At 42.3% G+C, this 27,929-nt stretch overlaps 1 protein-coding gene across 8 annotated transcripts in view; it reads left to right on the top strand.

The window, feature by feature from the left end:
- vir (VIR_N domain-containing protein) overlaps positions 1–27,929 on the top strand; it is a 353,139-nt gene that overhangs the window by 79,710 nt on the left and 245,500 nt on the right. For all 8 annotated transcript variants that reach the window (XM_055062055.2, XM_055062056.2, XM_055062054.2 and 5 more), the window contains 4 exons: positions 15,665–15,736; positions 15,840–15,976; positions 17,332–17,414; positions 24,010–24,170. In XM_055062055.2, the coding sequence (XP_054918030.1) occupies positions 15,665–15,736; positions 15,840–15,976; positions 17,332–17,414; positions 24,010–24,170 (453 nt within the window). The remainder of the gene's footprint in view (positions 1–15,664; positions 15,737–15,839; positions 15,977–17,331; positions 17,415–24,009; positions 24,171–27,929) is intronic.

The following is a 27,929-nucleotide window of genomic DNA, read 5'->3' as shown; positions in this document are numbered from 1 at the left end:
GTAAGTTATCATAAAATCTTTGTATGCCTTCCACGCGGAAGGCGTGTTATGTCGTTTAGCTGTGCGGTATAAACGTTTCTTTTTGTTTCTAAGATGCCGGAGGGATTTTATTAAATACAACTTCTGGGTGAAAATAAAAATAAAAAATAAAAACAAAGAATTATGTACCATGGGTACCTTGTACCACATGCTAAATGGCTTCACCATTCAGTTTTCAGTACCAGATCCTCCTCAGAGATCGATGTCATTATGATCATTGTAGCTACTGAATGCATGAGTGCACCTCTTAGCTGGCATTCACTATAAGTGGCTGATTGTTTGGTCAAATTAAACTCATTGTAACCAGTTTTTGTGAAAAATATTGTAGTCAAATAAAGTGGCAACCACATGGAATTTTTTCCAACAAATTTTGCTTGCAATATCGTCCAGCATTGGCACATTCATTTCATACCATGTGATTGTCACGCTCTAATGATGATTGCCGAATGTTTCACGTGTCCATTGACCAAAGGAGAAACCGCATGGTATGAGTCTTGGCATGTAGTGCAAAGTGGATGTGCTGGTACATGGCAGTCACACCATGGAAAAAATGCATGTATTAGAAATTCGTCCAATGTGGTTCAGCAAAATGAGAACAAGGTAAAAGCGGGAGCCAACGTTTTGAAAAGTAGACTTCTCTTTTTGAAGCCAATATGTGCCTTCCTCGGCACAGTATATATATGTATAGGGTTCTTCTAAAGGGAAGATGGGGTAAGAGCGGGTGGGTGAGGCAGCAGCTGAGGGTGTGTTAGCGGCGAGGGTGTAGAATTGAAAAGAATAGTGTGCTATTTAATGTTGGTGGAGGAATGTGAGGTAGTGCTTTATGTCAGCCGGTTCACTTGTCACTGCAGGTTCCTTTTTTTCGTGGAAGAGGCCTGGGCAATGGCTTGGGAGGATTACCTGTTTCGCTAGAGGTCAGTGAACTATCATCTCTCTGCAAGAGAGAATAAAAGAAGGGGCAGAAAATGTTGCTTGTGGAAAAAAAAAAGAATGGAATAAATATATGAACAAAAGGACAAAAGTAAGGGAGGAAAGAAAAGAAAAAACAAAACACTAAGCAACCCAATGAAAGCTTTTTAGCTCTGTCTGTACGATGTTCGTTTAACCCGATTCCGATGTCGTTTAACCAGGTTAAATGGACATCGTGTGGACACAACTAAAAAGCTTTCCAAAGCCGCTGCCAAGCATTTCAACCAACCAGGTCATAACTTTGATGAACTTAAGCTCTACATCCTAGTCAAATTTCCGTTCTGCACAAGACGGAAAATACAGAGAATCGTACCTCATCAATAAGTTCAAGACATCGCAATCAGTAGACCTAAACATTTCAAAGGGAGCTTCAAAATCTATTCGCTATGCTAAATTTCAAGCTTATAGACAACAGCACTTAGTTATTTTCATTGGGTTGCTTAGTGTTTTGTTGTCTTTTCTTTCCTCCCTTTTGTTTGTTTTTTATTTATATATTTATTCCATTCTATTATTTTTTTCCACGAGCACCATTTTCTTCCCCTTCTTTTATTCTCTCTTGAAGAGAGATGATAGTTCAATGGCCTCCAGCAGAGCAGATAATTCCTCCCCCCTTCCCCCCCCGCCTCCCCATCGTCGTTGTCCAGGCCCCTTCCATGAAAAAAGGAACCTACAGTGATGACACGTCAACCGGCTGACACATGGCGCTACCTCACATTCCTCCACCGACATCGAATAGCACACCTTTCTTTTCAATTCTACACCTTTGCTGCTAACACAACCTCAGTTGTTGCCTCGCCCACCTGCCTTACCCCCTCTCCCCTTTAGAAGAACCCTACCTATATATACTGTGCTGAGGAAAGCATATGTTGCCTTAAAAAAGACAAGTCCACTTGTCGAAACGTTGGCTCCCGCTTTTACCTTGTTCTCGTTTTGCTCATCGTCTTGAATTTCCATCTCCCACCGTCCCCATCCAATGTGGTTCTCATTTAAAGCAGAAACCACATGGAACATATTTCCTGTGCATTTTCAGTATGGTGTTGCCTTGTGTCAAGCGCAACCACTTCATGCTGCTTTCATGGCATGTCGTTAATTCCATGACCACGATAGTGGTGCTGTTATCGTGGTCTAAATGCCTACCTTGGGCTTGTGCTTTAGTCAGAAAAAACATCCAGTACTACATTTCAGCCGAAATTTCAGGGTGACCATCCAGAACTGGGAAATGATACCAGATGACACCACTCTGAAATTAATTTGAATATACATTTCATGTGGTTACCACTTAAGGCTTGTCCTGAGTACTTAAGGGCTGATCCTACATTTGAGTACTTAAGGGCTGATCCTACATTCTTAGAAAAGCAAAGATCGTGCATATTGAATCAGGGTAATGATTACTTCTTGTGATAAATATTTAGTAGGGGTGTGCGAATATCACAATTTTTGAATACGAATCGAATACGAATTCCGACATTGAATATTGAATTCAATATTGAATAATGATATGCACATGCATTTATTAGCAAGTTGGGTTAATTTGTTATGTTGGAACATTGCAATTCCATTATCAATGTTAAAAAACTTCACTAGTGAGCTGTTATACTAAAACATTGTGTATTTATCTCATGATAACTTGAAAAATTTAGTAATTCCCACTAGCTGTCCTCGCCAGCCTGTGCCTTATTATACAGCATCAAATACCCGTACACTCGGAGGCATTTAACCTCATGCCAGTCGTCACTCATCACACTTGCTGTTAAGCAGTAAGCTGAGAATGGTGGGTCCTGCTGAAAAAGAAAAGAAAAGTGCACTCTCGGTGTCCACAAACTTGTGCCCCTTGCTACTGAGAGGCTGGCTTTTCTGCAAAGTGTGACGTTTAGTAGCTAAGTGTGCTTCACAGGTGAAATTTGCTAGCAGCACGAAATTATTGCAAAATTCAGCATAAAATTGCCCCAGTATTTTTAGATTAAGTAGAAACAAATGCTAAGGAACTTGTTTGCTCCCGCACAGCCAGCAATATATTCGATTTGATTTGAATATTCGTATCCAATGAATAATTGAAAATTTTCTATTATATATTCTTTTAATCGAATATGAATATTAAAAATATAGTATTCGATAATATTCGAACTTTTTGAATATTCACACACCCCTAATATTTATTTATCACTGCAATTATTAACGGTAGCATTAGTAAGTCACTAACTTAAAAAGGTCATAACTGTTAATAATGGAGCTCGAACAAAGTCAGGCTGCTGGTAGCCATTACTAATGGAGCAGCAGCTATGTGATCAGGTTCTGCAGCCAAGTTGGGCTTAATTATTGGGGGCACCACTTTCAAACCTATAATTCGGTTTTTGTTATTCCAAAAGCATAGCCATGGAAAGAAACAAAAGAAAGAAAAAGAAATCTTCTTTGTGTTTATGCGCCATATTCGTTACAGCATTTCATATTACATTGTGCACATACCAGGAACATTAAGCTGTGGGTAAGTACATTGCACAGGACAAAACAAATGGCAAAGGACAACAATGCATCGCACAACACAACGAATGTGCTACTGTGTACCCAATCTTAAAGGGCGACTCTATCGGTATCTATTGCCATCTTTTGGGGGCATTGATAGAACTGATGAGCACTAATGTGTATTGCAAGAATACATAAGGTTATGCATCTAAGTTTAGGTAACAATGTGTAAACACATTTGCAGTGTGAGGTTGCACACAACTGTTTATACAAAATAATGAAAAAAAGAAAACTACTGTCATGAAACTTGTACTAAGGTGGTTGTCAAACACCAAATGGACCGTGAGTGAGATGAGGTATTCAGTTTTACTGCAGTAACTTCATGATTAGTGAATTATTGCATTTACAACCTGTGAATTCTTTTTATTAACTATATTTAGTAGAAGCTTGATATGATCGAAATGGAGATATGTGATGCAGTTACTTTTACTAACCTTTAAGAGTGCAGATCATTTGCAGAAACACTTTCTTTGTTGTAATTGTGAGGCTCTGTGAAATACTACTTTATTCATTTCTCATTGTTTTATATTTTTGCAAAAACAATAGGTTATATGAGAAGTATTTGCTAGTTACTTAAAAAACGATTAGGAAAGTGAACTCGCTTGGAGTAAACTTAATCTTCGGACAATTTTCATGGTGGCTTGTCAGTACAATCAATTAGCTAGATGGACATGAAGAATGTAGTAGAGATTAATTGTACAGTGCAGTGAAATTGCACTATGAGACGGACGGACGGACGGACGGACTTCGTTTTAATGAAATGCTACAATGAATGATTTCTTTTATTGCCAGCAGATGATACATGGTTAACGTAAAAAAGGTCCCGTGGCAGCAAACAAATTTTGGGCTGCCTTTCTGCTTGAGCAAAGTTTTTGTAAGGTGAAACTAAACCCCTGTCAGATGGGAAAATTTAGTGGCACTTTGAGTGAGTGCACTTCTCTGTTAGTGTCATTCACAGACTGTCACATGAAAAGGTTTAATGACACTTGCTGTAGAATGCACTCACCAGTGAGTGTGTTCATTGAAGTGTGTAGCTTCGATAGCAGTACAGTTAAAGCTTGATATAACAAAGTCGGTAAAATCGGCAATTTGCTTTGGTATATGGAAATTTCATTATAATGAAATTTGACCTTTTATGCAAATATGTACAGTTGACACAATGGAGCCTTGTTAAATGGAAATGGCCACAATATTTGCTTAATTATCGGGAAATCTGAGAAAACAAATATGGATAAGAAAAAAATAACTATTTTGTTGAATTTGGGAGTCTGTGACAAAAGATACTGTTTGATGCCGTGTCGACAATATCTTCACATTGGCCACACTTTCGTGTCTACTCGACACCCACTGTGATAGTATCGTCTGCAATGGGACGGCACTGTCAAAAAAAGATCCGGCTGCCGGGAGTGAATGTGGATGCTTCTTCTGCCTCTCGCTTCAACATGTCTTTGAAATTCTAGATTATGCAACCTCCAGCACTAAATGCGCAATGCAGGAATACAGCGCACAAGGTGCTATGCCATCTCGGCTGGCCCAGTCTTGCACATGTAGTAGATTACCTCTAAAACAAGGCGAACGGACTACGTGTGCACTCAGCCATGCTGGCAGCGATGTACAGCCACAGGGTAGAATAGGAGACATGCGTGAACCTACCCTTCTCTCGTGCACACTTGATTGTGTTACCACAGGCGAAACCCCTCCCCCCTTTTCACTTGCTTGCATGGGAACATGTCACTCATCAAGCCAACATCCCCAGGGCTCACCCTCCCATGCTTTGACTCTTTGACTCACAACCCAAAGTATACAGCCTGCGGGGTGTGATAGGTTGTTGTCACATTTCGACTTTATACGGGATGTGATGCTGCTCCGATTCAGCGGTCACTCTTGGTCGCATAGCACACGATTTGAGAGGTGCGTTTGCAAGTAGCTGAATGTAATTAAACCATTTGACCAGCTGCATCACAGAAGTTTCCATTGATCACCTCAGTTTTCCTTCGCAGTGACAGTGAAATTTCATTACGTTGAAATTCTGTATAAGCATACTTCGTTTATTGAGGTTCAAAATACATGGGATTCAATGAGCAAAAAGTTAAACAGTAGGGTTAAATAGTAGTTAAAGAAGTAGGGCGTTAAATACTTTGTTATATTGGATGTTCATTATATCGAGGCTTAACTGTAGTTTGAAAATAAAATAATACTTGATGTAAGGTTATAATTCATTCTAAAAACAGTTTTCTGTGATTTCAAATGTTATAAGCATCTTTGTGCCATTTTCTGTGGAAACCACCATTCTTTCTCTGCTATCGAAAGCTGTTTCGCTTTTTAGGCACCAATGCTTTGCCACTTTCAGTACTTATAAACACACAGTGCGTTGCTTGATTGCTGTATGCAATGCTGTCTTGTCATGTCTTGTGGTGGTTCATCATGTGGATGTTATTTTGCAAATATTGCTTAACCCTTTGAGGGTCGATTTCTTTCGCCATATGCGACCGCACAGGGTCGATTTCTTTTATTGCAGATTCCGATTCTTCTTAGGGACTTATTTCGAAAAAAAAAAAAAATACTGTAATTTTTCTAGGGTGACCGTAAAGTGAGAAAAAAATATTTTGCGTTGGTATATATTCACTCTTCATTCATGAATAACAACAATGGAAAAGGAAATAAACTTATCAGAATTAAAAATTTTATGCATTTTTATGCACATAGTTCAAGGCTTTGAAAATCTGCACACGAGAATATTTCGCAAGCCTCAAATGTTCCTGCACTTATACTAATACGTACGTCCATAGCGTAATCAAACTGCGTAGGTGCGCGCACTCAAGAAAACTGTTTGGATGTGTGCCAATCAAATAAAGCAACATGTGTGACCAACTTCGGCTAATCTTCATCTTATCGCCAACCAGCTAGGGCAATTAGTTTTCGCAAATCTTAAAGAAAAGAAAAGAAACGGAAATGCATGCACGGCGGCATCCTTCCTATGCGCACTCCTGTGAGCACTAAACGAGCGAGAAACCAGCGGTCGCCCTTTGAGCGATTAGTAAAGAGATAGCCATTAGTTTTGTGAGTGCAAGAAGCCGAAACCACCCGCAGAACAAAACCCAAACCGGCGCCTGGCCATGCGCGCATGCCAATGCACGAGCGGTAGTATATAGACGCGCCGGAGCAAACTAGCGCTAAAACAAACCATGCAACGAAGACCGAGAGAGGGAGGTGCAGGAAAAAAATTCCCTGTATTGCCACATAGTGGCAGCACATGACAGAAAAGAAGAAGTTAGGAAATTGGCGCGCTTTTTAAACGTACAGACGGCGCCGTAAATATACGCCATCGACCATTTTCGGACTTGTTCGCGGCGCCGTATATTTACGTCATTGACCGTCAAAGGGTTAAAATAACAAATAATTTGCTGGCTGATTTGCCCGTTGACACTGCCTTAAATCCTTTGGTTTTGCATCACCGAAGTACACATATGCAGTATCTATAGGGTTGTTCATTTTCGGGTTTTATATCTTTTTTAAATCGGGTGGTAAAAATGGGTGCTATTTTTCAAGCTAATAATCAGGGAAATAGTTTTTTTTTTGTGAGACCATTCCGAAATAAGTTTTTTTTCCAGGTTAAATCTACAGATTACTAAGTAATACATTCAGTTTATATTATTGGAAGGTATCACTGGCTTCTTAACTCTAATGCGTTAAAGTTGGTGTTTGTTTCAAGCTAGTAATCGGGGGGGGGGCATCAGGGTTTTCTACCGAATACTCTCTGAAACTTGGTATTTGTTTGGTAATGAATGAGTAATTATGACAGTAAAGAGCATCGTTAGCTTCTAGGAAAGGAAATATTTAATTCACGAAAAGCTGGTCATCCCATTTTTTACACACCCTTGTTTACATACATTATCATCTGCATGATAATGGAGACCGACATCTACATGTCGGTCTCCATTCGAGACCTGTCCGGTTGTCGAATGTATCTCAGCTGGGAGAATGTTCTCTCGACATCACAGCTTCCATTAGCTAGACACAACAATGTCAGTGCAACATTTTCCAGCCTGGGGTAGCGAGCGGTAGAATCATGCCAATAGTCAATGAGTTTGGCAGCTGTGTTTGTGGGGCTTGCTTCCAGCAAGTACTAGTTGAACTTGTCGTGAAGTGAATCTACATCATCGGTTATGCACATGAACAGAGGTCGATAGTCATCAAATGACTGCCCCAACAGACAACAGACGCTTCTGAAATGGGTCCAGGACAGCTCCCAACTTCCACAAAGTTAGCTGGTTTTCGTCTTTGTCTGAGACGTTCCGTTCAACAGTGCAGTGCCATTTCATGGTGAGTTTCGTGCAGAACTCTTCACGATATGTTTTTACTAATGTGGCGCTGCTCTTGGGTAACATAGACAAAACAGCTCTGGCCTGATTGCTTTTACCGATCATCGTTGAAAGCTCACTCACAGTCAGCTGCAGCTTGATGTTTACCAGCGGATCAAAGCTGGGCATCAGAAGTTTTCCGCTTTCAAGTGCTTTCTGGGCGTCTAAAAGGGGGCCGAATGTGTCTCATCAAGATTGCCTTTGTATAAACAACTTCTTTTTCAGAAAGTATGACTCGAATAGTGTCCGCTTTGCCGGTATCATGCGAACTTTCAGCAAGTTCCGTTAATGAGCTCCACATTTCTATGACATCCACAAGCGCTTTGTGGAAGCTTTGCCATCTATTCGGGACAACAGAAGGTGGGTTTTTAACATCAGATCCAAAGAGGCCATTAGAAGCACAAATTTCGGTGTACTTTTGGTATAGAGCTTGTTAGTATGATTAAATAATGCTCCAAACTTGATCACTACGGATCGAACTGTTGACATGCATGGTAAAGAAATGGCATGGTCAACACTCACATGAATCGGGTGTGCTAAATCTTTCACATGCAAGATTTGGATCTCTTCAGCTTGGCAGATTTCCCGTACCATTTTTCGCATGTACTCTGCTGAGTCTGTGGCTACAGCCGCAACGTTTTTCCACGTCTTGCCTACAGACAGGAGAGCCTTGCTGACTGCGCTGGCCACCGTGTAGCTGTTCGAAGCATTTACTCTGTCGGCACCAACCAAAACAACCTGCTTCTTCACAGTTTTTTGGCTATAGTAGCACAGGAGAGTGTTGATAGTAGGCACTCCAGTGATGTCTGGGGATTCATTGACGATGACACTCACTTTCACATCTCGGATATCATTGCGGATTTTTACCATGTCCTTGTCAAAAGCTTCTTTCAAGTACTTCAGCCGAAGTCTTTGTGCTGTTGGCATGGTCTTCGCGGCCTTGCATTATTTGCGTATGAAGTCCCCCACGGACATCAAAAGCGTATGATGTCCATCCGCCTGGTGCACACTGATTCCACTGTACTATGCTAAGGCACGAACGAAGTCATTGATAACGCTTTCCGCTTCAGTTTCTTTTGCACGTTTTCTACAGGACTTCTCAAAGAGTGTCTGCTGAGATGTTCCCACCTTCTCAGCTTCCTGGGTTGACATCTTGGAACTTCTTATGACGAGAGGATGCTAGATGCTTGCAAATTCGGTCGTACGGCTTCTTCGCTGTATCAGTGACCCTCTCGGTGTTGCAATATTTGCACACTAACGCGTGGCTGCCTTCACTGTCATTCGTTGTGATCTGGAGGTCTTCATGCTCTTTGCACCAGTCATACAGTGTCTTTAGTTTTCTTCCCATCTCCACGCTGAATTTTCCTGTGCCGCGTGCTGGAGCCTTATGTTCGCGATGGTGGCTTTGCGCTCCCCTGTCGCCCCTGGTAATGGGAAGTGATGATGGCGATCATGCGTCTCATTGGTTAGGGTTCGCACTAAACCAATCAGATGCATGATGCACTTCATCACCAGTTCTTTCTCTCCTGGTGGCTGGTGAGTTCTTTGTTAGCAGTGCTTCGAATTTGTCGAGAAAACCTGTAGGAAAGCCTAAGAGACAAACCTCCTATCGCTTGCTGGTCACATTCACTTGTGTCTCCCCTCCCCGCTAAAGTGACCCTTTTTTGAAGTCCTTCGAATTGGAACAATGCCACCATTCTTGAAATCTTGATGTTCCTGTCAAAGCAGAATTTTGAATGCAGTGGCTTCTTTCCCTACTTTTGTAAGTAGTCAAAAGGGGATATCACAAGCTGCGTGAAGCGCAGGTGATGCAGAACGCTACATGGCTCTCAACAAGGCCGACCGACGAGCACATCTAACTCACCGGGATGGAGGCTGGCTGAAGAAAAGTGATAATAGGCATTGGGGCTCTCGCTGGTAAAAAAGTTGTGCGTGAAACATCTTTGTCGCTCAATCCCTCCCCCACCAACTCGTCACCCATTCCTTTTGCATGAAAGCCATGGAAGCTGGTGCACATACCCGAGATTAATCTGCAGTAGGCGAAGCACCATTTTCTTTGGTTTTCTTTTTCGTCCTAAATTTGTTACTTCGTGACTAGCAGCCATGTGCTTGCAGCGTGGTCAGCCTCAAAATGTGTCTGCCCCCTTTCCTTTGCAAGCCTTCTTTTTGGGTATGTGCACATATGAACTCGTGGCGAAGTGTCGAGAAAGCGGGTATAAAAGGGCAGTGCTAGAAAGCAATATTTATTTTCCAAGCAGCAGGGTGAGAATGCACCCGTTTGTATTGCGCTGGGCACCCGGAGAGAACGGTGGACTGTCAGCACACGATTGTGCAGATTGCTGCTGGGAAGGTCCATTCAAGGAGAAATCGGGTTTAACCAGATTCTCCTGCAACATGTTCGGGGTGTAAAAGTCAGGTAAAATCGGGTTTTACCCAAAAACGAACAACCGTAAGTATCTAATGGCCAGTTCCAGAAACCTTTTGGCTATTGATGGCAGTGCAGAGTAGACAACACGTCTGTGTAGCCAGCAGCATAGTCAGCATGAGTGCAAACTCATATTAGCACAAATATGACACTTGCGTGAGAGTTTCAGAACAAATCACAGTGGTTTAAGATAGTACTCAGCTGAGGTGGAGTCAAATGCCAACTCGTTGAAATCTTTCTGCTGACTGCCTGTGCCAGTGGACTTTGCCGTGTCAGTCCCCCTGTTACTGTGCGTGCTGATGTCAACAGCCTGCAGACAGTATGCCAACATCTGCCGACAGCCACTTCGGTGTTAGTAGAGTTGTTGGAGGACAGTCAAAGGATTCTGCTGTCATACTGCAACAATATGATGACCCTTTCCTTTCACTGATGCGGAATTTTCGCTTCTTGCTCTTATTTGTTTCATCCCTTCTCAAAAAGACAGTATGCATGTTTGCTGCACGAAATCTCTGAACAAAGCTGTCCATATTTGAATATTAATTTATAAAGCACACTTTTCCTCTGGAAAAGTGCCGAGTTCAGGGGAAAAGTCATAGCATCGAATCAGCGCATTTGTTTACATTGGCATGTACAGCTGCTGCTCGTCGTTCGGTTCAAATGTAGTGGAAACCACATAAATAATGTCAAAACGGTACACAACACTGATTTGCACATATGAGAAGTGTTGTATCACTCTGATATGCACCAGTACGTGCAGACTGGCTCCTTTGATATTGGCGAGTGGGGGACCATATAGTACAGTTTGTTACTGTGCATTTTAGTATAGGTGGTTCTCGCTCTTCGTATATTCGTTGTTGCGCATGCAGTTTGCATGTAGAATAAAACAATGTTAAGTAAACCATGTGCTTGCATGATGGCTTATTTATAGAGCGAGTAGCATGCTAAAGCGCTGATTGACACTGCTGGCTTCTGACCAAGGTGGTTGTTTACGTTACTGTATTGAAAGGGTCAGCACTTATTGCCTATTTGGCATAACCAATAAACGTGCATCTCAGAAATTAAAGCTTTGAAAGGATGCTATATCGGTCTAAACTTAAGCGTTTCCTTTTAGTGCCGCTTTCAGCTCGCTTCATGGAACCAGCCTGACTGCTGTCGTGGTGGCTCGATGTCAACTATATTATTTCTCCCGGCTTCTGTTAAGTGCTGCCACAGCGCAATGCAAGAAGTGGATTCCAAGTGACACTTTCCTTTACCTTGTAGCAGCATGCTGCCAAAGGGACATTTGCTCAAAGTGTCAGTAAATCTTTTTGTCTGACTGGGGGTGTACAACTTTCTGTTAAATCATAAACAAAAAGTATTGAGAGAGAAAAAAAGCAAGAACAAACATATCTAGCTCAGAAATTGGCGAACAGTAAATGAAATATGAGTGTCACACTAGAGTTACTGCAAGCTGTAAATCCAGGACCTACATTAGGTGATGGCTGAGGCTTTTGCTGCATCTGCAGCAAAGAGCTGGTGTGGCCATGTGCTTGCATGACCTCACTGTGTTTGAAGTGGGTGTTGCACTGGCACAGAAGCATACTATACCAATTATGATTGCATTGTCCATCTAGAGCTGCCCTGTTGTGTTTGGTTAGCTCTTAGACTTGTATGCATTGTTGTGCTGTCGAGTGGCAGCCTACATTTGCATCAATTCCCACCTGCCTGACTGTGCTCTGGTGTTTGATGGAACACTGCTTGCACCTTCACCGTAGTCTTAGCAGGCCTTATGATGTCACCATGTGTACATGTGTTGCAAAGATTGCTGTCGTGTCATGAGTTCGCATGTGACAGCCTGATGCGCTGAACAGATGTTCACCAATTTCTGTGCTCATGGTAGTGGGTAGCATTCGCTTCTGTAAAGGCTTGTGATAAGCTGAAAATTTATAACTCTGTAAATAAGGCAAATGACGTGGCCCAAAGAAATTATAATGCAAGTGATTAGGGTGTCGGGCTGTGTGTGCACTCACTCGGCACCTTATCCTAAACGAACAACGTATGCTGTCTACCCTCTAATTTTCAAAGGATTCAAAGGACTAAACTTGTTGAAACATGCAATGACCAAGTTGCCAAGAAGTAGCTTATCGTCTGTGAGAATTTCGTTATGGCAGTGCTATCGACAAAAGCAAAAAAAGCAGTAAATGATGAATCTGGAAACATAGCATGCTCATAGGCTTTGATGCCCAGTCTAGTTATGAATTTCACAACTGTGAAGGTCTGTTTCTATTTTTTTTTGTGTCCTGCGAATTTCGCAGTAGCTTGTCGATTATGGGACATGTCCCGCAATGTCAGATATATTTTGTGCTACAATGGCCCTTTTCCCTGCCCTACTATAATTTGGCAACCCAGGAAAACTTGGCAGCCTTTATAAAACTCTTGTCCACAGACGTTGTTACCTTCAGTGCTGGGTGCTAATGGTCAAGCTTGGTGCAGCTGTCAAAATGCCTTGAATAATTTGTTTTTAAAACAATGTTTTCTTTGCCCACCTCCCATTTTTGCGTGTTGTGTGTCTCATTGATTAAAGTGCGTTGATCCTGGGGACAAGCAAACTTGGCTGACTCTGCAGACTAATTAGAAGTGGTGACTCTGTGGGCCACTCCTAACACCAATGCACAATATGTTTCCTCAAAAGGGTTTTAAAAAACCCTTTGAGGGTCAATGGCGTAAATATATGGCGCCGCGAACAAGTCCAAAAATGGTCGATGCCGTTATTTACAGCGTCGTCTGTACGTTTAAAAAGCGCGCCAATTTCCTAACTTTTTCTTTTCTGTCATGTGCGGCCACTATGTGGGAATACAGGGAATTTTTTTCTCGTGCCTCCCTCTCTCTGTTTTTGTTGCATGGTTTGTTTTAGAGCTAGTTTGCTCCCGTGCATCTATATACTACAGCTTGCGCATTGGCGCGGGCGGCGGTTCGGGTTTTGTTCCACGGGCGATTTCGGCTTCTTGCGCTTGCAAAACTGATGGCTATCTCATTACTAATTGCTCAAAAGGCGACCGCCTCTTTCTCGCTCGTTTAGTGCTCACAGGGGTGCACATAGGAAGGAGCCACCGTGCATGCGTTTCCGTTACTTCTTCTTTTTTTTGACATTCGCGAGAACTAATTGCCTCTGGTTGGCGATAAGATGAAGATTGGCAGAAGTTTGTCACACGTTCTTTTTTGACGGGCACACAACCAAACAGTTTTCTTGAGTGCGCGCACCTACGCAGTTCGATTACACTATGGATGTATGTATTAGTGTAAGAGCAAGAACATTTGAGCCTTGCGAAGTATTCTCATGCGCGCATTTTCAAGGCCTCGAACTATGTGTATAAAAATGCATCACATTCTTAATTCTTATAAGTTTATTTCCTTTTTTATTGTTGTTATTCATGAATGAAGAGTACATATATATAAACCAACGCAAAATATTTTTTCTCACTTTACGGTCACCCTAGAAAAATTGCGATAAATTTTTTTTGATATAAGTCCTTAAGAATAATTAGAATTTGCAATAAAAAAATCGACCCTAGGCGGTCGCATATGGCGAAAAAAATCGACCCTCAAAGGGTTAATGTGGTTGGTAGTTTGGGCCTGTCTTGCAGGCAGTGCAATAAAGAGCATGAGTGAGCTGATCCTGATGATGCTATTGCATTACATTTGCTGAGGTATAGCATGTGGACCTAACTTCACAGACTTTCTGTTTGTTTGGTTATGGTGTCTCATTGAGTAAACATTGCAGGCTGTCTCACACAGCTTGGGCGCAGAGAGGGAAAAAGCTCAAAGAACGTCTGTGTCATTAGCAAGGAGGAGTTTGGACACGAAGCACTTGTGTTGTAACGTTGGCCAGTACATCACAAATGGCATTCATATAGTTCCATGCAACCTTAAAGAGCATTTACTAACGTCTCGATTGCACGGTGCAATTGTTAATGTCTTTCCAAAGAGTTTTATATACATTAAACATCAAGCATTATATTTCGTACTTCTCAGTACATACACCTGCATTTGCAATTCTGCCTGTGCTGCGAAAGCACCATTGTTTCAGTATTGAGAGTTTGATGGAAGCCATAGAGAAGTGTCGAGCCGGCCGATTACTACAGTGTATGGGATCTGCGGAATTTTTTCTTCTCTGTGTACTAATGTTGTGGAAAATTTGGTGCTGTCACGGTTAGGCACTGGGTAGGTTTGGCACCAGTTCTGCAGAATGAGGTTGCAGGTATAGCTCCGTTCAATGGCCTCTCACCACAAGTGGTGTGCAAAGCAATCAGTGATACTTCAAAGCTCAATATGCAAGCAGCTCCCAAGACAGGGTAGCATTCACCTTTTGCTTTTGAGTATAAGTGCAAAAGTGTTTCTGTAAACGAGAGTGTTTGGAAGCCTGTAGAGCTTTTCAGTGTAGCCAACTTGTAGAGAATTGGAAAATGTTTATTGGAACCACAAATATGGCAGTCAGTCTGTGTTCACTGCGACCACTCAAGCACATGGCCACCTCCATGGGTATCCCGACACCACCATGCAGGCTCACGGGGGTTGAGTTTTCATCTTTTACTGTATGATTTTTATGCTTGAAAATAATGGATGTTCATTTGTGCTACAATCAAAATATGGTTTTTGATACTTTCTTTCTTGCAAAGCACTGGGATGCAAGTTCATTACAACTTATTGTTAGCGAGCTAGTAAGAGAACATTCTGCCTTGCAACAATTTTGTTGAAGCAAAATGGGCACCGAAATATGTTTTTGTGCAGTTTTACTGATTAGCTCCTGTGGGTCACTGAGCAGGAATTAGGTTTTTCGTTGTGGGGTAAACTTCATTGAAACAGTGCTTGTTGTGCTGGACTTGGAACTGTACACACTGATAGAAAGTGCATAAAATATAGCTCATGTTTGTGCATATGAAGAGCAGAGTGCTATCAAAAAGAATCAATAACACAACTTAAAAAATTTGTTTTGGGCATTATTAAGAGAAATAATTTTCCTGGCTTCTGCTTTATTGCTTTGTATTCATTATAACAAAGGGACGAGTGTCTCATGTTGAAATCTACTCTGGTACCTTTTCCTTTCATTAAATAAATATGTCAATGGGCACAGCTTGTATGCTTGTAGGCTTCTTTCATCTTAGTTCTCAGATCAACTCAAATAGCACTACTATAGCATCCATTTTAATAATTTTAGTTGCCTTTAGGTTTACATTGAGTGAATCTTTTGCCACTTATGTAAGTCATCTCTATTTTAATAGTTTGAATAACTCAAGACTAGAAATGGTGCTCTTGAACATAGATTTCTTGTTGGCTACTGCATGGTATTAGAAATATTTCTGTAATTTTTCAGGTTGGCTATGATGATTCTTGGAAATACCTGTCACCTTTTGATCCTTTCCAATGTGAGCTCTCTCCTCTGAAGGTAACTAGAAGTCATGCATGCTCAAGGTAGTTGCATGTTTAAAGCAGTAATAGACCTGTTCACTGACATCATGGATGGATTTTTATTTGTTTCCCCTGTTCAGTATTTTAAAGATCCAAGCTTAACACCTTATGAAATAGAGAAAGCCAAACGAGGTGAGACGTCGGCTGATGTGTCAGAAGAAGCCCTGAAAGTGTTTGAGAGCTTGTCAGCATTCACAGATCGAGAGCATACTGAAAAGTGAGTTTTCTTTTGCATGTATCATATTTTGTAATCTTTCTTTTGCTATAGCTACTGCTTATTTTAATGACAGCTTTATGGCAACAGTGATAGCAGTGAATAATTCACTTCGATTTTTCGTTAAGGTTGCAAGAAATTTGGAGCCAGGAAACCATATGGTGTACTTTTGATTGCTAGTAAAAAAAAAAGGGCAGTTGTAGCCACATGCTTTAAATCTTGTTTTGGGATAGCATGATGTGGGATTGGCTCCAGTTGTGCATTCCCAAACAAATGTTCATTGCAGTAATAGATCACACATTGAACTATGCTTTTTAGAATGTCTGCCGTAATGTGTTGCCCTGAAAGCACAGATGTGTGCATGCTGAGGTAGCTGCAGATGCATGTGAGATCGAACCATTGGACATGTTGAACTACTTCCATAGACTGTCTCTAAAGTCTGGTTAGCCTGTTTTTCTTTTTTTGTGCTTGCTTTCACTTCCCTGAAGAACAGTGCATGCATGTCTGCTTTCCACATCTGTTATAAATCACAAAGGTATAATGATAACACTATTCCTGAGAAGGGTTGTAAATTGAGAGCTTGTAACTTGTAAGCCTAAAAGGGTAGGACTTTGTTGATCTGGAGTGTGCATTATTGTCCCTTTTGTGATGTTAATGGGAAAAAGCCAAACAATGTGAACTGAGTGACATTCTTATTTATTCTGCAGATTGTGTTAGTGGGAAAGTATGGAGAAAATTTTGTATGTCTTAAAAACTAATTTTTATCGTTAACATGCCCACACTTGAGTACTTCCTACTGTAGTTTACAGCCAACCAGGGCAAACAAATTAGTCACAAATTTTCGTTAGTTATGTGGCAATGTGCTGCCAAAATTTTAAAACCTTGACTTGCATGGGTGAGAGAAAAGAAAGGAAATTGAAAAATGTAAAATGCAATCAACATTGCTCAATATTCTATATTAAGGATTTATTTGCTCAATATCCAACTCCTAACTTTTTGTGGTAGTAATTGTTGTAATAGTAATTTATTGCTAATTATTTCGCGACTTTTCCCCATCACATTTAATTTGAGAGTTAACTGAATTATGATTTTGGCATGAAAAGCAGAATGCTCTTTTCACTGAGGGTAGGATGCATGTTTTTTCAGGGAAGAAAAAAAAATTTTCTCAGAAAGCTGATAGGATCATGCACCTTCAGCAGTCATTCAGGAAAATATAACTTTTTGATCAAATTAAAAATGGTCACCAAATATACTTGACTGCACTTATCTGAACATACCTGTCTGTTTACACATTATGAATATATTTGGCTTCGTGCAATAATTTGTTTACTATATTATGTCACATTTTATTTTTTCAGGTGGGTTGAGGCAATGGAAAATGCTGCTGTCCATCTGAGTGCTGATGCGCTGGTTGAACTCTTTAGGAACAAGGAACTAGAGGGTAGGATTGCAAGTTTGTCTATTGTGGGCATGATTATTGGCCATTGAGAATTACTAGAGCATTCTAACTCAGTGTCGCTAACGGTCCAGTCTGCTCACATTTCCCTGGGCTCAGGTAGAGCAGAGAACTGCGTTGATTTCCACATTTTTTATAAGTGTGTGTCCAGTAGACATGAGTGATTCGCAATCACTTGGGTTATAAGATGACAAAGGAGCTTAGTTGACACACCATCATATTCCACTCAATTGGCTTGGCAGCAGTTAATTTCCTTTCCCTTTATTCTCTGCTAGCCTCAACACTAGTTAAGGAGGGAAGCTGTTTAAGGTCCGAAGTCGCCGCCCCTTGATGACAGGGCAGCATGAAAGAAGGGCCGTTGTCTGGTAAAAAGACGCTCTACAGTAAAAGCTCGTTAATTCGAATTCCGCGGGGATGCTATGAAAATTCGAATTATACAAAATTCGAACTAATGAAAGTCGGAGAAAAAAATCGCTCGGTTAAGGCTCGTATATAGTCTGACGTGGCGTGAACAACGTCTATACTTCGAAGCTCTGGCGCAGCCAACGTAACCGGACGCGGCCAGTGCGGTCCGACGCGCCCGACGTCGAGATGGCTCTTGCTCCATCCGCGCGTTCGTCGCGCTGACTGGGGCAGAGAAAAAAAAAAAAAAGTATCCGTCTCGCGCGAGAAGCGAAGCATCGATTGCGATAGAAAATTAGTAGATAGCTATACGAAGTAAGGATAATAGTTTTATCGGCCGTATAAACTTGTAAGCATTCGCTTACTAACTAAATTAACAAGCACTGTGTCACGCGCGCACAGGTGAGCTTGAACGCATCTCGCTCGATGACCGCGGAAACTCGCTGAAAAACGCTGGAGTGAGGGCACGCAGCAGTAGCAGCGAGCGAATTGACGTTCGTATAGCCCTCGCTTTAACGCGAACGAAACGTAGCAAGCACATCGCATATGAAGCTACCGGCAATACGCGCACTCTGCAAACGTCGCAGATCGCTTTGAAGACGAGGTCCACGCGGGCGCGCACTTTGGCCACGTCACAGATCGCTTTCAAGATGCGGCGGCCGCATGGCCGCGCCGTAAGCAGCAGCCGCCTCAGCCGCCGAAGATCGTCCCCCGGTCCCTCCCTCGCCTCACCCCCCTGCCTCGCGCGCGACAGAGAGGGCGCGCTCCGCCCCACCTTCCCCTCTCGCGCACGCGAGATTGAGCCGCGTTCGCCGGCTCACCCTCGCACGCTCGTACGCAAAGAACATGGCGCGCGGCGAGGGTGTTATCGTCCTTGCCGCTGATCGAAAAAGCAAAAGCTGCGCGACCCGCGCGGCGACGCCAGCGTGCTCCCGCGCACTAGCACTCTCCCCATCCACGATGATGCGGAGTTCGAATTATCGGTGGCGGTGTGGATTTCAGTGTGAATTAGCAGGATGTGTCACATATTGCTTTCAATACATTGTGGGACGGACCGCGGCAACTAATTCGAATTACCAGAAATTTCGAATTAACGAGTAGTGAATTAACGAGCTTTTACTGTATTCAAATGCCAAGGCGTCTGTCCAAGTCCAAGCTCGAGCCTCCGTTCTCCCTCACACAACCAAAACACGACCCTTTAAACCCTCAGTTGCATAAAGTGTCGTAAACCAGCCAATCACAGATGGGGGTTCACACCATTGCAACCGGTTAATAGCACCAAAGCCTTCATGAGGGACATGGCATTGGTCAAAACAGTGGCATAACCTACAACACGCAAGGGGGTAGGTTCACTAAAAGACACGTTTCATCTCGCTCTCCCCTACGCTGGACACCGAGTATTGGCCTTGATGTCTTCTGGCACCAGAGGCCAGGCTTGAGCTCGCATGTGTACCCATAAAGTTCCCGTGTCGTTCCATTTTGTCTATGCACAAGCCCATGGGTTAAACATTTCCTGCAAGAAGCTGGCACGCTAGCTGCGAGAATGTTCCCAAGAAGCCACATCTATTGACGATATAGGCGACTGACAGAGAGCTGCCCTGCTAGCGCTAAGAAAACTTGGCCACCCCGTGCAGCTGTAGGCCAGGTTGCTTGAATGCCCTGAACACATTGTGACCCAATGGCCATCGCAGACAAAAGCATCTCTTGGTCGCAGTCGGCTAAGTGCTCATAAAATTATCTCCGTTTTCTCAGGCATACTCATAAGGAATACGCAGATGCCAAACAGTGACACTGAAACCGGGTGACCGTGTATCGATTTGCACAATTTCCATGAATACGCCTCCCTCTCCGGCGATAAGGCCCATAAACAAGCTACAGTAGTGACCGAGAATGTCAACGGGACATCTGGGAAGCCCAAGGGCATCTAGTGGTAGCAATGGGTTCAACCACACCCTCTTGTCTTCTCTTAACGCCTTTCTCCCCAAATGCTTCCCATTCAGCTCGAACCGTCTTCCCTTTTGTTCCGAGTGAGGGTGCACCTTCGGTGGCTCTCTTATGGTGCAGCTAACTATGGTACATTTCTTTCCACGTGTACATCTCCCGCATCCCCTCTTCGTTGAGCTGACCCGCATCCTTCATTTGAAAGAAGCATATACGATGGGACAATTACACAGTAATTAGCCAATATAGCAATGTGAGAAGTCGTCCTACATTTTGCAGCGCTCACATAAACTGGGTCACACAACAACAGCAACTCTGATACGTTATACTGTCTGCAGCAGAGCAAGGTCTGCATTGAATCTGAGGCACATCACATGATGCAATAGGAACTAGCCAATCAGCCTGTTCTTCTGAGGTACATGTCACAGGGAATGTCTGCAAATGAGTATTCTCTACACATATTCACATGGAGAATGGCAAAGAGCTCTGGTCTATGTACTATAAACATTTCTGTCGCAAGAACCATAGATTTTCTTTGTCTGGCATAATTACGTCCTTAATTTTTTCCACTTACTAGGTGACCTTAATCATGCAAATCACAAATTCGATTTTGCTAAAAACAATTAAATGCAAGGGCTTCAGTCTGCGTGGAGAATCAAGGCAATGGAACTCTATACAAGACACCTTTCTTTTCTAAAACTTTTTTACAAGTTTAGAAACATAAACATACAATGTAGAAAGAAGTATTTCTATGAAAAACACTATCTAAGTATGCTGTTGAGGTGGAAGCTTTTAAAATGCTTTCAAAAATCGCATGCCACTAATGTTTATTCAATGTTCCATTTATAAATAAATAAATAAATAAATAAATAAATAAAGTAACATACCAAGATGTCTGCATCACTTTCAAGTCACTTCGAGGAGTTTTCTTGAGGTTCTATGTTTTGTGGGATGTGACATTACCTGAATGAAGTAGTTTTTGATATCTTAAAGCAAAACAGCACCATGACAATGTCCCATTACTACTTAATGGCGATTGACTCGTGCCTAGGAATTTCAATGCCTTCTACACCGGCCATCTATTGGTAACAAGTGCAAAGCAGTTGTGTCACACTTGAGGGGATATCTTTTAAAAGTGTACTACAGTGCAGCACTTCTTCATGCACCCGTAACGCTAAACTGACATAACTTATAGGCAATTCTCTCACTATGTGCCAAGCCTGGCCTTATTCTGGAAAGTTCTGGGCTCCACAGCCGCCTTTATGTAACCCTGCTCCCCCCCCCCCCCTACCCAAATAAAATAAAGGTAGTGACATCCCTCCTTACGAGGGTGCTCCTCCTGTTGTCTTCGCAGCCTGCATATTCCTTTGCCACCTGCCCTATCACTTTGCTAGTTTTGGTTGCAGTGTGCGCATGAGTGCCATAGGATTCACATGCACAGCAGTAGTGTAATTTATATGATTAACTAGCTTTGCATTCGTAATTTTGTCATGCACTCCGCATTTATTGTGTTAGTGGCTGCTGTACAGTATCTTAGTGTTGTAAGGCCAATCAGAGGTGCAAGTACTGCCATATGTTTGATCATATAACCCGCATAGCAAGTGTGGAAAATTTAACAGCAATGTCAGGGTGTGGATTATCTGCAAATTTCACCTTGAGGTGTGGCTTCACGGCAGCGTCCCTGGCACTGACGTGAAGCCACACCTCAAAGCAAGGTTCTCCACCATCTAAAGTTTTACTAATTCTAAGAGAACCCCATCGCCACTTGTTGAAGCTCCCTCTTTCCTTTTTCATTGTCAACCATTCTACTCCTCTTTTCTGACCACTGTTTTGCATTTTCACTGGGTTAGCGGTGGGAGAATAGTGCATGCAGTGCCAATGAACCAAAACTCGGTACATGAGAGCAGTCTTTTACTGCATAATAGCAGTTTATCAGCGTCATCGAAGAGGTGGGGATTAAAGCAAAATGGAATTTCATCTACACCGTAAATTGCTACAAAATGGCTCTGGACTATCACACCCCTGTTCATATGAAAACCATGGTTGTTCTTTCATCGTGTAACCTTAGGCGCAGCATAATGGCTGAGCCCGTGTCTGAGGGTGGCTTTACCTTTATACAGTGTGCTTCCAATGAACGTGAGACTGTGACAGCTCCACACCACCATTACAAGCCAGCCATGACTAATAAATTGCAAACAAAGCTAAAATAAAGGTTTCTCAAGATTGTTGCATATGGTGGCAAGAACATATTTTTTAAGAGCATGCATAAAGTTCTGGCTTGTTGCGTGTGGCCCTTGCATGAAAATATATTAAAGGTATTGTAGGATGTGCAAAATGCATCTGTATATAACTTGACTACTGCTGGACACAGTTTTAAATACTGATGTATATATTAAAGGTAATATAGGATGTGCAAAATGCATCTGCAAATGACTTAGCTGCTGCTCGACACAATTTTAAATACTGATGTAATCTTCGTGAATCAAAATGATGTGTTGTCATGAGCTGCATAACAATGTATTCTTCACTTATAATCTAATTACTGAATTCGCTGGTATTAATTCACAGTCTTACTAAGTATTGTTTTTTTTTCTTCTTGGGTCTGGCTTGTACACTAAAACATTTTTGCAATGATCAAACTTGCTGTCCTGGCCTAGTATACCCATTAAACTGCCTGAGCCCTAATGAACGTTGGTGGCTCATTGCAGAGTGTGACAGCTGCCCTGTGTCAAGTTGCTTTTTTGCCATCGTGAAATGGGTTGCTTTGCTTGCTTGATGAGTCAGACAGCTGACCAAAGTGTAACGATTACGGGGGAATGAAAACAAAGAAGCCTTCTTCGGATAGAATTAAAAAAACTGTTTTAGTGGTTCACAAGAGAACTATAATTTTAAATCGGCCCAGAAAGTTGTGTAAAACTGTTAGCTATGTCAATCTACTATGAAACTTAGGTGCTAAAGTTGGAATTCCTTGACCTGATTACAGATTGGTGTATGTGTGTTAGCTGTTATCAAGTGCATCATACATTATTTTTAAGAAAGTGTTAATTATATTTTCTATGTGTTTGCACATTTTAAGGGCATTTTACACTGTAAAAAAAGGTTCATGTGACAAGCAACGAATGGCATGGCTAAGCAATGCTGGTGGATATTGTGTCCATCTATCAATGTTTCCAGGATAGCACTACACTAATACGATTGTGACTAATGATAGAAAAGAGTCTTTTAAAACGTTCCATATGGCCATAGGGTTTACTGGTTAGCTGCCGTAGGGTTGGGCACTTTGGTTGGTTAGCTTTCCATAGTAAAAAAATTTCATTTTAAAATTTCATGCTAGAGAAAGTGACTGATATCATGGCCACTAGCATAATCATTGTCCTGTCACAGGTTTAGGCAAACATATTCCTGAAGCAGGAGAAATCGTCAAAAGCAGAATCACTGAAAAAGTTCCTGTAATATATATATATATATATATATATATATATATATATATATTTGCTGTTCCAAGTTAGTTCCTTGTGTGCTGCATCTAAAGGTAAATCATAGTTAATAAAGTGCATATGTATACCTCAAAAGGTGTGTGCCCAGTACAAGCATTAACAAAAATGCGTACTGCTGGACCCTCTAGCTATTGTGTCCCTGGGGCTTTACAAATTATAAAGTCACAGGTTGGCAGGTGTTCATTAATATTTGTATATTCATTCATCAAATTTCTCCTAGGCACTGTTTCATTCTCCAGTAGTCCTGCACCTCAGATGCTGATGAAAGATAGCATATGAGAAGACTAATATATATCTAGTAATATGTATCTAGCATCCCTCCATTCTGTCGGAATTGTTGGGGAGTCATCTAATACTGCACGTCTAGCTAACATGGTGCAAATTATGACTAGTATATAATTTCAAATGTATGAACGTGTGTGCTGTTATTGCAGTTAGTGCTACATTGGAAATCAGTTCTGTTCAGCAATGTGTGAGCTTTAACATAAGCAGGGCTCCTTTATGTCAATTCTTTTCCTTTTATTTATGTTTCTTGATGGAGTTGTATGGGCCTAGTCTGCACATGATGATGGATAAGCAGCGCAAAGCAAAATGTAGACAAGCAAGTTGCTTGTTTTATCCATCACCATGCAACTTTACCAACCTGCCCAACTTGCTGCACTTGTCTGCACATGAGTTATATGTTGTGAACATCAGTGGCAGTGTAAACCTTGTATTTTTTGCTTCTTTTATATTGGCAGCTGCAGCTAACACACTGCTGGATTGGGTTGAAGAGGGGCTTAGTGTTAAAGCTGCCCTGGGTCAGCCACAGCCGGCCTACAAGGTGCGGCATATGAAGGCGGGAATTCGCTTGGCTACGGTGCTTTTCCTCACCGGTGAAGAAGTTGTCGCCAAATTGCTGGTAAGCCTGCTGCTTGTATTTCATTAACACTCAGGATGTCTACCAACCGGGAAAACTGGGAAAACCGGGAATTCTCAGGGAATTTGAATAGTCTGGAAATACTCAGGGGAAACTTGGGAAATTTGTGCTTCCATCAGAGAAAATTAGCTGTAAGTTTATTGAAAGGGAACGAAAGTAGTGTTGATGCTGGCTCCAGTAACAGAGGAATCGCAATGAATCGTCATTGACGCCACGTCATCAGCATGAGGTATTGCCAGGGTAGTTGAAGAACGATTTTCCAGACGCCCGATTTTTCGGACATGCTTGATAATTCGCACGGCTTTGCGGCACCGCCACGTACTCCATATAGTCAATGTATATTGCCCTGACTGCAGGTCTCAAATGGCATTAATCAAAGCCACCACGGCCGCCATTTTGATTATCTCGGCGCCTCGAACCGGCACTCTAGCACGCAGATCCACTGGCTGCCGTAGCCACCACCGCGGCAACGTTAGGCCTAGCTGCTTATACGTTCTCTATTAAGCTTCTTGCTGTGCAGTGCTGTGTTTTTCATTGAAAGAATTTGCCACTGTCAGCAATGACACCGACTCCGCCTTTGTAATCCTCGCGATTGGCTTCGAAGCTCGCAGAGCACAGCGCGTTGCGCAATGCTAGTCTCCGAAAGTTAGCTTTGCCTTAGTACAGTAGGGTTACGCGGTGAAGGATAACAAGCGTGGGAAGGGGCAATTGTTACGGGGCACAGTATGTATTCCTTAATTATACACGCGTGCACCCCCGTCTCCTGTCACAGTACGAGCACTGATATGCGTAATAAGCTCTTAAGGCAGGCCTTACGAGCTTTTTCGGACGTGCCTGTGGCAATTTTAGCCCTTAAGGGCAGTTAAAGACATGCATTCATTTTTTTAGGACTGCCCGATTTTTCGGGTGTTTTTGCGGTCCTAGGGAGTCAGAAAAATTGGACGTTGACTGTACAACTGACCAAGAGGGTGCTTCAAATGATCCATGGGGTGAACACGTGGCAGGAGGAGGATGAGAACAGAAAGGACCAACGCACTGAGGAATTAACGGGAAAGAAAGCGTGCTGCCGCCTCTTTGAAGGAGCTTGAGCTCAAGAAACAAAGTGTTGGCTGACGCCGAGATGCAGATGTCCCTCATTCAAACCAAAATAAACTTTTTAAAGCAGTGAAAGCCAACACTGAGATGTTGTGCACAGGCTGAGAGTATGTCAGGACAGTTGAGGTTGGCTTTCCAGCTGCTGAGAGAGAATCTTAGTTGTGACAAAGTTCAGGCCTCATACCGATGAGGTTGCTATCAGTTGATAGAAATAGCTCATATTCAAAAATATTTACTTATGTATGCATCTCCTTTTCATTCGTATTCAAAAATGTTCGACTCAATTTGGAATGGGTTTTACCATTTTTTTTGCTGTGCCCTCTGTTTTCTTTTTAAATAAAATAGATATTACTCCTTACTATTCAAACTGGATTAAGTCATTTTTTTTGTTTCAACATGCTTACTAGAGAGTGACAGCATCAGGCAACATGGTGTCAGCTTGTCTTTACATAAAACAAAGTTCGGGTTCATTCAGGGAATTTTGCAATGGTGCTCAGGGAGAACCTGGAAAACTCAGGGAATTTGGACATGTCAACTTGGTAGAAACCCTAATTACAGCCACAATATTTGGTAATTCTTATTAAATTTTAAGCAAACCTTGACACATTGCAGCTTGAAAGTTTAGAAACCACTGGAGATTTAATACATATGCTTAAATGCATAATGCAGCAGGCAGGGATAGTTGAAGGAATACTGACACAAATTTTTTGCTTCTTGACTTTTATATTTATACTTTGGTGATTAGGTTCGCACCAAGTCATGAAGTGAAATGAAGCCAAAGGGGCCCCAACGCAAAGCATAATTAATAATAACATTAATAAATTCTGACATTCTGCTCATTTCAAAATAAGCACTGAAAAATGGATCAATTCGAGCAGCATACCGCACGATTGCAGCTGATAATTCTGTTGTATACGCCGTCGTGCCCTGCCTGACTGCGCCGCGGCTGCCAGAGAACCGCGAAGTACGGCCCAGGCTGTACCTCGAACAACACCCTTTTCTATTAGTCCGTGATGAGCATATATATACAGATGCAGGCGTCAGCTGACGTGATAAGGCGCGTGCCTAGCGCCATCTAGGTTATATAAACACAACTGCTGAATACCACATTTTCCCCTCTCAAAAAGAGTTACTTAACAAATTAACAACTGGAAACACTATAAGCACTCAATATTTATGATAGTCCTTAAACCACGATGGTGGTCTTCGTTGCCTTGTCGAACGCCTCAGTTCTTGAACGTCCCTTTCATCTGGTGTCCGAACAGATGGCTGCAGAGGTGGGTCATAGCTTTCCTGCTGTGGCTCGCCAAACGGTGTTACGTTTTCAGGCAAACAGCTTCTTGCAACTGTAGGTGGTGTGACTGGTCGAGGACAGGGCACTAGCCGATCCCGATTCCAAGTGCGGCCATCATTAAGCTTGTAGGTGTCTTGGCCACATTGGTCAACAATGGTGAATGGGCTTTAATAGCTCAAAGCGCCCTTAGGCACATGACCTGGCAACCTGATTCAAACCGATTGACCCTTTGTTAACGGAGAATGCTTCGCAGCTCATCAACGGTCAGTGTAGGACTTACTTGCTTGTTGCTTTTGTGCTACTCTGTTGCGGACGGCTTTCATCGCTGCGTGTGGGTATTGGAAAAACTGTTTACTTGGCCCTCCTACAAGATCAAGTTTTGTTCTGGGATGACGGCTGTGAAAAAGGACGGAAGGCTTCGCTCCTGTGGTGGCATGCGGTGTGAAACGGTAGACTCCGAGGTAGTCGGTGATAGCTTCCTTCAAAAGCCGACGTTCCCGTGTACAGACTTGAACATACTCTTTGAGTACCCGATTAAGGGGGGAGGCTACCCTGGAGACGCAACTTTTTTATTTTTTAGAATATCCGGAGGAAACTTTCAGGGTACGTTCACACCACCGAACTATGCGGAACTGCAAAGTTTCATGAAGATGTGTTTATTAGCTCTAGAGTTATTGAGGTCTAATAAGGTGGTTCATGTATATGCCTGAGGAAGAGCCTGGAGAAATGCCAGGACATCGTAGGAAGCTGAAATTCACTGTGATGATCCCTTAATAGATATCCTAGGGGGCTACGGAGCCCTTTTCTTTAATTACCCCTCCAAAAAATTTTAACACAACTTTGAATTTGATGTATCCAGTAATGACCACATTAATCTAAAATTAATTGCTTAGGATAAATTAACATTACCAGCTTTCAAAAAAAGAAGCTTATTACACCCTGGCAAAGTCATTCAGGAACGGAATAAAAAATAAACGGCACACAAATCTGAAGTGTGGTTCTTGAGATATCGCCCTCCCCAGCACCACTACTAGCAAAAAAATTCATTCTGAGATAACAAGCCTTAAAGTTGAACACATATATTTTTATTAAAAAGCTCCTACGGAGCTTCTAATTAGCTCTTGCGGCGCTAGGCACACTCAATGTGTCAGATTCTCGACTGGTGACAGGCGACAGCGCAGTTCTGCTGCTGCAAGTGTTTACAAAGTTGGCACTCGCTGCAGAAGATCGGAAGCTTGATGCTCGTACAAATCGCATATCACGCTTCTGTGCACCGAACATCTGCACTGTCTTGGGCTTCGTTGCCGGCGTCGCGTGCAACAAAGAACTAGTAAAAAAAAAAAAAAAAAAAG

Source organism: Dermacentor andersoni, chromosome 1 (genome assembly GCF_023375885.2).
Source record: "Dermacentor andersoni chromosome 1, qqDerAnde1_hic_scaffold, whole genome shotgun sequence".
In the NCBI taxonomy this organism is placed as follows: domain Eukaryota; kingdom Metazoa; phylum Arthropoda; class Arachnida; order Ixodida; family Ixodidae; genus Dermacentor; species Dermacentor andersoni.
This window is presented reverse-complemented; position numbering and strand designations above follow the sequence as displayed.